This window comes from Sceloporus undulatus, chromosome 2 (assembly GCF_019175285.1).
Source record: "Sceloporus undulatus isolate JIND9_A2432 ecotype Alabama chromosome 2, SceUnd_v1.1, whole genome shotgun sequence".
Lineage (NCBI taxonomy): Eukaryota > Metazoa > Chordata > Lepidosauria > Squamata > Phrynosomatidae > Sceloporus > Sceloporus undulatus.
The window spans coordinates 185434432-185445816 of NC_056523.1; the positions used below are offsets into that span (position 1 = coordinate 185434432).

General features: G+C 43.1%; 1 protein-coding gene across 1 annotated transcript in view; it reads right to left on the reverse strand.

Moving 5' to 3' along the window:
- Positions 1-1379: 1379 nt before the first annotated feature.
- The window catches only part of LOC121924054 (complement factor properdin), a 64719-nt gene continuing 54713 nt past the window's right edge, over positions 1380-11385 (reverse strand). The window contains exon 10 of the mRNA XM_042455124.1: positions 1380-1752. Coding sequence (XP_042311058.1) covers positions 1658-1752 — 95 coding nt within the window. The 3' untranslated portion in view covers positions 1380-1657. The remainder of the gene's footprint in view (positions 1753-11385) is intronic.

An 11385-nucleotide genomic window follows, 5' to 3' on the forward strand; every position in this document is an offset into this window, starting at 1 on the left:
CTGTTTTCAAACCAATCTGAATTGGTTTAAATAGCCATTGTTTGCACCAAATTTCTGGCGCGGTTTCATAGAATCATATAGAATCATAGAGTTGGAAGAGCCCCCAAGGGCCATCCAGTCCAGCCCCATTCTGTCATGCAAGAACACAGGATCAAAGCACTCCCAACATATGACCATCCAGCCTCTGTTTAAAGACCTCTAAGGAAGGAGACTCCACTATAATCTCAGAGGAAGGGGTGTGTTCTGTTGGGATATAGTGTCCCAAGGAAAATGTACAATGTGGGTTTTACTAGTAACCAGGCATTAAAGTGTTACTGTGAGCCATAATGATTAGGCATTTAAAGAGGAAGTGACATCAAGAGATAGTCAACAAGTGCTGTAAAGTACTGTAGAATGCTGCCAGTCTGAAAAGTCCCTCAGGAGGGTGGCTGGATCCTTTGTGACCCCAGAGGGAGAGGCAAGGCTTAGTAGGCCTCACGGAGCCTTGGCTAGAGTAGTGACTAGCATTTCACCTCAGAGAGGGTTGTTCCTAGAGTGGATGGTGGATGGCGGATGGTGTCCATGTATATATTGTTGTACACAGTGGAACTTCTTCTAAGAATAAAAGCCTCATCTGAGAGAAGATTACAGGGTCTCTTTGCTCATTGAGAAAGGGAGAGGTGTTTCTCCAGCTCACAAGCTGCTGACTACACTCATGAAGGTGGAAAATCTGGGGCCAAGCGTTGACGTGTTGCCTCACACACTGCACAACATCAAAAGCATTTTAACATATTCAACTGTCAAACAGCCCTTATGTCAGGAAGTTCCTCCTAATGTTGAGGTGGAATCTCTTTTCCTGGAGCTTGCATCCATTGCTCTGGATCCATGGCATTCCTCACTTCTTTTGAAATGAATCAATTCACCACACGTGTGAATGCACTGTTTGTTTGATTCAGTTCCTGTGGCACGGCCACCCCTGTGAGGCGACTCCATGTTGAATTGATCCACTACTGAATGTGAATGTGAAGTGGATTAAATTGAAATGGGTAGGTTCAATCAGGGCTCAAATAGTGCGAACATCTATTCAGCACTAAATTGCTTCATCAATTCAACTCGACTCAATAAATGGTTTATTTAGTAGTGTGAATGAGGCCAAAAAAAAGCACCCCTGACGGATGGTCCTCCAGCCTCTGTTTAAAAAACCTCCAAGGGTAGAGACTCCACCATTTTCCATTGAGGGAGTGTGTTCCACTGTCAAGCAGCCCTTACTGTCAGGGAGTTCCTCCTAATGTTGAGCTGGAATCTCTTTTCCTGTAGTTTGCATCCATTGCTCCATGTCCTAGTCTCTGGAGCAGCAGAAAACAAGCTTGTTCAACAACAAGCTGCTAGTTGTTGTTGTTGTTCTTATTTTATTACCTACCTCTCCCCGTGGATCAAAACAGGGAACAACAGCATATAAACAATGCACCACATCAGTTCAAATACACATTAATTAAAACATGCAACAGTTTAGAAGGACAAATAAGACATACACCTTCGAAAACAATCCTCATTTAAAATTCATCATTTACAGTTCACAGTTTAAAAATCATCTGGATAAGCCTTCCAGAAGAGACTGGTCTCCAATGCTGTTTTCAATTGGGGCAATGTATTCAGCCGGTGAATCACTTCTGGCAGTTCATTCCACAACCGAGGGGTGGCTGAGGAAAAACGCCTCTGGCTGACTGGTTGGCAAAGAAACTGGGATCATGAGACAAGACAGCAAAACTGGGTCTGCATTCAAAGACATAGCCATGTTAGTCTGGAAAATCAGTATGCAAAGGGATCTTGTAGCATCTTTGAGACTAACTTAAAAGAGAGAAGTTAGTAGCACAAGCTTTCAGAGGGGGCTTGCCATTGCCATCCTCTGAGGCTGAGAGAAAGTGGCTCAGGGTCATCCAGTGAGTCTAAATGGCCGAGCCAGGATAAACTCTGATCTCTAGTCTTAGTTGCTCAGTGCTCACTTCTCTACACCAGTCTGGCTTCCAAATAATACATTGTTGTTGTTGTGTGCCTCCAAGTCATTTCTGACTTATCGACCTAGCACAGGGTTTTCTCAGCACATTTCTTCAAAGGGGGGTTGCAATTGCCATCCTATGAGGCTGAGAGAGTGTGTCTTGCCCAAGGTCACCTAGTGGATTTCTGTGGCTGAGCCAGGTAAATACAGATGAGAAAGTACAGTCACCCCTCCTTTCTTGCGGACTTGAGATCTGCACTCTTCAGTATTCACGGAGAGGTGCATGCCCCATGTGCACTTGTGGACACGTGCTCCATTTAAGCCTATGGGGCTTGAATATCTGCAAGTCTCTGTCTTTGCGGGGCGGGGGGGGGGGGGGGGCTGAAATGGATCCCCTGTGAAAATGGAAGGCCAACTGTATAAGCGAGTGGACACTGAACTACAAGCAAGCACACTCTGTGAACATGAAAGATTGTGTTTATTAAATCTATGGCACAGACGTTAAGGCAGATATCTCAAATTACCATCCTCATGACTCATGGTAAATCATCTATTTACCACAAGTCATAAGAATGGTAAATTAAGATGTCAGCCTCCATTTCCACACCTTGGATTCAGTAAACACAACCTCACATGTTTGTAAGTGTCCTAACTCTTCTATTTTCTTATACTTAATGGTTTTTAAAAATGAAACTTGGTTTTATTCATTTACTCATTATCTTTTGATAGCCACTGCATTACATAAGTAGCAACGAAAAGGTAACGTCATAGTTGTTCCACAATATTTGGCACTTATAGTAGGGCAGAAGAAAAGCAAATTAGGAACTACTAGTAAATCTGTGAAGGATATTGTCTAGTTTAATAAGAGCTTCTGACTCCCACTTATTTAACAGTAGCAACACTTAAAAGATATTAGTGGTCAATTTTAATGTCCTGGCACTCATTGTGAGAGTCCTCATAGCTGCGTCCTCAAAAATAGTCCAAACAATGTGGGCAACTGTGTTGATCCATCTGTCTATATATGTTCATGTAAAGATGCTGTGTATATCTTTTGTAAAAACCAAGTATCTTTTCAAGATAAAGCCCCCTCAAAATACTGTACATTACAGGAAGGGTAGCTCGCAACATTATATTAACCTACCCCATAGGGATGTATGAAAATAAAAATGGGTGGGGGGGAGAGGACTTTTTCTCCTTGGAGAAAAGATGGGGTATACGTGTGATAATAAATAGATATATGGAATAATAAATCATTGGTTTGATCAAGTCAGCAAATGCTTTGGTGATGGATGCACTGTCCATGGTGCTGAAAAGGTTGGTGCCTTTGTCCATGGTGCTGATTAAATGTGACCTGCCATCTCTAGCCAGCTCCTCCTAGTCCTCAACCCATCGACTGGAGAAACAGCTTAACAGGCATACCCTTTTGACTCCTCCCCCAAACAGACAGGTAACTAGGCCATAACTTTGCTCCAAACAGAGCTCATAATCATGAACTATTTAAAATCTGTTGTGATCTAGTGGTTGGAGTGTTGGGCTAGGAGACTCAGAGGCCAGAGTTCCAATCCCTGCTCAGCTATCAAAACCGTCTGAGTGACCTTAGACAAGCCACACTCTCTCAGCCTTAGAGGAGGGCACTGGTAAACCGCCTCTGAACAAAATTCTGCGGAGGAAAAAACCTGATATGTTTGCCTTAGGGTCACCATAAATCATAAAATGGCTCGAAAACACACAACAACAACAACAAAGTAAACCAGAATAAAGCTGGTGTTCCTTGCAAAGTCAGAAGGATAGGTCCAAGGAACCAGGCCCTAGTGGATTTGTTCCTCCTTGTATCATGTTTTGCCTCTGCAACTTTGTGACCTTAAAATCTTTACTTCTGGAATATGAAAGAAAAGAGGAGGATTAATTACTTTGATCCCTGCTTGGAAATTATTAGAGAATTTTTTTTACCTACAGTAAAAATGACCAGGATTCATATCTGAATGTTTTGGCGTTGTTCAAAATACTTCTTTCCCCAGCCTGAAAAACACCCCAAAATTATAGTGATGATTGTGATGTACACTAAAGATCAGCATAAGATCATGCATGTATCTGTATCCCATCATTATGACTCGTATTTCATTTTCAACATTTGCTGGAATTCACTTAAGCTCTGAGACATCAAATAAAAATTAAACCTCTAGGTGCTGAATATTCTGTGTCAAAATAATCCAGGGGAAGAATTATGTCTTATTCATTCTTAACCCTGCCCCCATTACTGAATGAGCAGCCTGGGCACCAAGGGTGAGCAATTTGCTTCCCTCAGCCTGATCTCAAGCAGCCCATGGCCTAATTTCAAAAGTCTCCTCCTAGGGATCAGTTCAGAAGTCTGGCAAGAGCAATCTGTCCCTTTCAGCAGCCCACTGGGAGGATAAGAAGAGGGAGAGGGGAAAGAGAAGAGGATGACAGAAAAGGAGAGGAAGAAATTGCAAAAAGAGAGCAAAATAGTGGGGGGGGGGGAGAAGCAGGAGAGGATGGCAGAAGAGAAAAAAATTATATGGAGTAGTAGATTTGAAATATGGTGCTGGGGAAGAGCTATGCAGATAGTGTGGACTGCTGCACACACACACACATAAACACACACACACACACACACACACACAAAGATGGCTCCTAGATTAAATCAAGCCTGAATCCTCCCTAGAAGCCTAGATGACTAAACTAAGACTGTCGTACTTTGGACATATCATGAAAAGACATGACTTGCTAGAAAAGACAATAATGCTTGGTAAAGTAAAAGGTAGTCAGAAAAGATGAAACCTGTGTTCCACATGGATGGACTCAATCAAGGAAGCCATGGCTGCCCTGATCTGCAAGACCTGACCAGGGCTGTTGAAGGTAGGATGACATGGTGGTCTCTCATTAATAGAATCACCATAAATCGAAATCAATGGCAGTTAACAACAACATGAAACAGACAAAGAGGGGTAAAGGACATGGTAGAAAGACCTAGAACAAAAAGGGTGTGATGAAAGCAGAAAGGAGGCAGAATGGGAGAGAGAGAAAGACTAAAAAGAGGTGGCAGAAGCAGGCAATAGAAGGTGATACATTGAAAGGGAATAGCAAAGAGAGAAGAGGAAGGGCGGCAGAAAGAGGGAGAGTAAAAAGGCATGGCAGAATGTGAAAGAGAGGAAAGAAGATGGCAGAAAGAGTGTGACAAGTGGGTGGCAGGGAAAGGAGGAGAGAGCGAAGGGAATAGTAGAAAGAGAGGGAGAAAAATGGTGACAGAAACCAAGAGGAAGAGAGAAGGGATGGCCAAAAGAGTGGGGAATGGGCAGCAGAGGGAGAGGGACTGAGAAAGGGAATTAGAGAGTGGGAATGGCAGAAAGAGGGAGGAGGGATGAAAAAAAAGGGCTGAAAAGGAAGCAACAAAAAGAGAGAAACAAGGTGGCTGCACACTTTTGGTTCTGGCCCTGCTTGCCACTGAAATGCACTTTTTAATAGATTATCCACAGCAGAATGTCTCTCTTAATTAAACAAATTGTTCTCTGCCCTGGCTATAGACCTACCTCAAAGTACTATAGAAGTTTCCGTCATTTTGAACCAAAGGACTATATTCCAGTCTGTGCTATTCACAAACCCAGTCCAATCATGGATCAGTGTGTTCCTCTTCTGGAATGGCTTGAAAGAGTGGTGGCAACAGCCGAAACAGCAGTGGCGGTGGCAAAATGAGCATCATTCTGTTTTACAAGGAACCAGTCAGGTTCCTTGCAATGAATTTCTCATAGAATATTATACCCTTTTTTTCTTTCTTTACTTCTCCTTTTATTAAAACCATGAAAAGCCCAGACCTTAAAGCGTCTAAACCTGCTGCAGTTTTTCATCTAAAAGAAAGTAGATGTTGACAGTAAATTTCGCTGCATCGCCCACAGGCCCCTGTGGGAATCGTCCCTTGTTCTCTGGTTGTTTCCTCCCTCCCAGCTAAGTGCTGTAATTGCACGTCTCCATTCCAGACCTGCCAGGGGTTCTTTAGGTGTTAATAACACACTTGGCTGGTTGTGTGTCTGCTGGGCCTGGCGATATTTTAAATTACACATCGTCATGCTGTGACAGTCTCAGTGAAAAATTCTGTTGCTTTGAGAAAGTGTGGTGGGCTGGGGAATCCATGTATTTTAAGAGTCTGGGTCTGTGTGTAGAAACTGTCCTGTTCATACTTCCGCACAAGGGAAGATAATGAAGGTACATCTATGCATCTTTGGCTGCAACACAGAAGTCCCAGATGACGTTCGGCATGCAGAACAGAGTCAGGGAACAAACAAGTCACATACCGCGTTTGTGGTATTTATTTATATCCCTGGTCATTAATCTTCTGCCAATGGAAAGATTTATACCCAACAGATCTTTATCTCCGTTGTGTCTTTAGTGCTATTAATTGCTGTCAGGTTGACTTCAACGTATGGCAACCCCATGAATAAGATATCTGCAAGTCGCCCTGGCACTGACAGCCTTGCTCAAGTCTTGCAGACTCAGGGCTGTGGCTTCCTTCACTGAATCCATCCATCTAGAATGCAGTATTCCTCTTTTCCTACTGCTTTCCACCTTACCAAGCATTATTTCCTCTTCTAGTGAGTCATGTCTTCTCATGATGTATCCAGTCTCAGTTTAGTTATCTCAGCTTCTAGGAACAGTTCAGGCTTGATTTCCACAGGCAGACAAAACTGGATCATTTGCCAGTTTCAGCAGATTTACCAGAAAATGACTTTTACAATCAAATGAATGCCAATATGGTGCTGTGGTCTGAGTATTGGACTATGACTCTGAAGGCAAGGGTTCAAATTTCCACTCAGCGATGGGAACCCCACTGGGTGATCTTGAGTAAGTCACACTCTCTCAGCTTCAAGATAGAAAACCTCATGATAGGGATGCCTTAGAATTGCCATAAGCACAGACAACTTGAAAGCACACAGCAATACACACGCATGCGTGCACATGCATGCATATACATAAATATATATACACATTTACTCATTTATTTCTTGACTCTGAGTCTGTTATTGCCTTTGCTAGTTTGTGTGTGGAGTAGTATATTTCTGGACTCCTTGGTATCATGGCATCTGTTTTAATGGCTTCTTTGTCTTTTATTGCATTTATTGTTAGCTGCCTTGGGCATTCCATGCAGAAAAGGATGATATATAACCTTCAACAACCTGGAACTAAATTCATTTTGGCATACCCCTCTCCCTCAGATTTAGGGGACGTGGGCAACACAGCTGCTTGAGACTATTGTGAAGGATGCTGCAGTGAGGATGGCAAGGAGAGTGGAGAGGATTTTCTGCTCAGGCATCACCATGACAACCACACTGAAAGTACCCTAGAAATCCTATTCTCTCGCCTAGGCCAATCCTGTCCTTTCCCGGCAGTAGGAGGGAGAATGGGTGTTTATTAAGGCAAGAGAAAAAGAGCAGCAGCTACAAAGAGGCTCTTGGCTCCATCACCAAGAGGATGGGCAGCAGGGGTGAAACTGGGAGGTGAGAGGGCAAATTCCCACACTATCCCATTATCCACAGGGCCTAGTTTAGCTAGCGTGGGCCACTAGATGTCACTGCCGCCCTAATTTTGTTCCACTGGCAAGGAATAAAGGGAAGAAAGAATCAGAATCACAGAATCTTAGAACTGGAAGGGATCACCAGGGACACCTAGTCCAACTCCCCTGCTGTGCTGGAATACATAACTAAAGCATGTCTGAAATATGCCCATCCAACCTGTGTTTATAAGACCTCCAAAGATGGAGAGTCCACCTTCTCCAAAGGTAATGTATTCCACTGTCAAACAGCTCTCATAGTAGGGGGAAAAAATCTTCTCCCCAATATTTATTGAAATATTTAACCCATTTGAATCCATTGATTCATGTTCTGATCTCTGGAACACCAAAAAGCAAACTTGATCCATCTTCTATATGACCTCTTTTCAGACCTAAAGAGGGCTGTTGTGTCACCTCTCCGTCTTCTCTTCTCCAAGCTAAACATACCCAGTCCCCTAAGTCAGAAGGCTTGCTTTCCAGACCATTGATCATCTTGGTCACACAACTCTGGACACATTCTACCTTGTTGGTATCCCTCCTGAACTGCAGTGCCCAGAAATGGACACAGTGCCATTTTAAAAGGTTATAATACAAAATACGCGCCTCACTATCTCCTTTCATCTTTCCCCAGGTTCCCCAGAAAGACAAATGTTGATACTTCAAATGTATGTGTTTTTCAATTGCACACAGGTGCCTTTTTGGCTATGATATTTTATGCAGTGTTATCAGTATGCTGACAACACCCAAATCTATTTCTCTATGTCTCCAACTGCTGCAGTGACTAAGGATGGCATCTCTCTCCTGGATGCCTGCCTAGAGTCGGTAATGGGATGGATGAGAGAAAACAAACTCAAATTGAATCCAGAGAAAACGGAGTTACTAGCAATAGGATCCTCAGATCTGGGGAAGGAAATTTGTCAACCCGTCCTGGATGTGGTCACACTGCCCCTAAAGGATGAAGTACGTAGTTTGGGAGTACTGCTGGATCTGTCTCTACAGTTGTCATCTCAAGTAGATGAGACAGTCAGGAGTGCTTGGTACCAACTTCAGTTGATATGCCAACTGTGTCCCTACCTGGACCAAAAGGACCTTGAAGCAGTCGTACATGTTCTGGTAATCTCTCGTCTTGATTTCTATAATGTGCTCTACATGGGGCTACCTCTGTACCAAGTTCAGAAGCTTCAATTGGTTCAAAATGCAGCAGCCAGATTGGTCACCGGAACACCTAGGTCTGACCATATAACACCAGTACTAAAATCTCTTCACTAGCTGCCGATTACCTTCCGGGGCAGTACAAAGTGTTGGTCATTACCTTTAAAGCTCTTCATGGCTTGGGCCTGAGTTACCTGAGGGAATGCCTCTTCCTACACAATCCACCCCGCGCTCTCAGAACAACCGGGAAGCAACTATTGGAATATGCTAAGACCAGGTTAATAACAACTTCCCACAGAGCATTTACTGCTGTAGCCCCCAAGCTGTGGAACGGCTTGACGGAGGAGATCTGTCTTATTACCACCGTAGATGCCTTTAAGAAGGCACTTAAGACTTCCGGCAGGCCTATCCACCCAATCTGTTATAAGAGAGTTAGAAATACTCCACCTCTATTTGTAATGATATGTATTTTAATACATATAATGGTATATTGTTTTATTGGCTGTATTTTATATGACATTGTAGTTTTAATCTTGTAATTGTAGCTTTTATTGTTGTAATCCCACCTCGATCTGCAGGCAGAAATCAAGCAGATGCTGTTCTTCCAAACCCATCAGTACTGCAAGATATAAACAGTTTTCTGTTGAGTTGCAAAAGAGATGATTGAGAGGTGACATAATAACTAGCTTTATATGCCTGAAGAAATTCCATATAGAAGATGGGGCAAGCTTGTTTTCTTCTATGCCAGAGAAGTTGGAGCAGACCTGTTTTTTGCTATTCCAGAGAAGATGGAGCAAGCTTGTGCCATGACACAAGCCAAAAGATTCACACTGCAAGAGAAGAGATTGCACTTAAAACATTACAAAGAACTTCCTGAGGGTAAGAGCTGGTCAACAGAGGAATAGACTACCTTGGAGGGTGGTGGACTTCTCCTTCATTGGAGACTTTAAACAGAGCTTGGATGGCCATCTCTCAGTAGTACTTTAGCTGTGAAATTTCTGCATGGCAGGGTCTTGGACAAGATGGTCCTCGAGGTCCTTTTCAACCTTTTCTGTTATACTACTGTCAAAGACTATTGTAATACAAAAGCGATAGAAAGGGACAGGGGCATCCTTACCCGCTGTATTTGCCATATTTGTTACTAGAAACGAGGTGGTGTTCTCAAAACAGTTCCCAAATTCTGACTCCAACTTCTGCTTTCTTTCCCCAGTTGTCTTTCCCTCCTTCACTCATTCAAGAGCCCCACAATGTGCTGCAGTTAGGCCTAGAAAAATGGGAGTACCCATTCTTCTTGTTTTTATGTGCCTTCGAGTCAAGTCCAAATTATAGCAACACTATCACAGACTTTTCTTGGCAAGATTTGTTCAAAGGGAGTTTGCTATTGCCTTCTGCTTTGGTGCAGAGAGTGATATTTGCTCAAGGCCACCCAGAGGGTTTCCATGGCTGAGTGGGAATTCAAACATTGTCTCCCTAGTCCAGTACTTCTCAAATAGTGGGGCGCGCCCCCCAGGGGGGCGCGAGGCTCTGTATTATTCTCATATATGTTAATAAGGATACAGTGTTATGCAGAGGTGTACTTATAACAATTTTATCGACAAATGATACTATTTATAGTCGCACGGGGGGCGCGAAATGTTTTCTTCTTCCTAGGGGGGACATGACAGAAAATAATTGAGAAGCACTGCCCTAGTCCAACACTCAAACCACTATACCACACTGGTTGTTCAAAGACAAAGAGTTAGAAGTGTTCTCAATCTGCCTGATAAACCCTAATCATCATGAACGAGTCCTTGCTCAGCCATGGAAACCCACTGGGTGACTTTGGGCAAGTCACATTCTCTCAGCCCCAAAGGAAGGCAATGGTAAAAACCCTCTGAGCCCTTGTCCAACACTTAAACCACTATACCACCCTGACTCTCTCTCTCTTACTTAGTATAGGGGGACATGGGTAGCCATTGATCATGGCAGATGCATAAAACTTGAGCAGGACAAGATCTCAGCTCTTACCAGTTATTGGAATGACTTTCAAGATCAAAAATACCTCTCTAATGCAAAGAACTAAAAGGTCAGCAGATCAAGCAATTTTGGGTTTCTGCTCATATCCTAAAGAGCTGAAAACTCAAATGGAAGATTCTCAGCAGGACACAGAGATGTCATGAGGCTCACACAAATGCAGAAAGGGAGGCAGAGGTGAAAGTCCCCCAACACTGGACCCATCATTTTCAGACCTCCTGGAAAGGCTTCATGAGAATTTAGTGCAGGACTTACAAAAAGACCGGGCATTCATTCACTGCACTGACAGCCCACATTGAAGATATAGAAGATATAGCTAATGCAGCTATAATCCTGACAGAATCTAATGGGCTTGCAACTTTGTCCCTCAGGTTTTTCCTATTTGGGAATAATAATCACGAAAGACATCCAGCAGCTCATAGCCCGAAATTATAACCCAGTAGATACATGGATGCTACATAAATCTAAGGAACGGAAGGTGATTACGCGAACGACTATAATAAATGTCATGCTTATGCACTCATTAACCTGTCAGTGAAGTGCAATTGTCCTGTCACTAGTATTAATGGGTTATTCCGTTATTCAAAAATGAAGGGAAATGACGGGACAATTCCACCTAACTGATGGGACAATGACGGGATCAGTGCAATGCCGTCATAAAGTCTTTTGCATGACTGCAGACAAT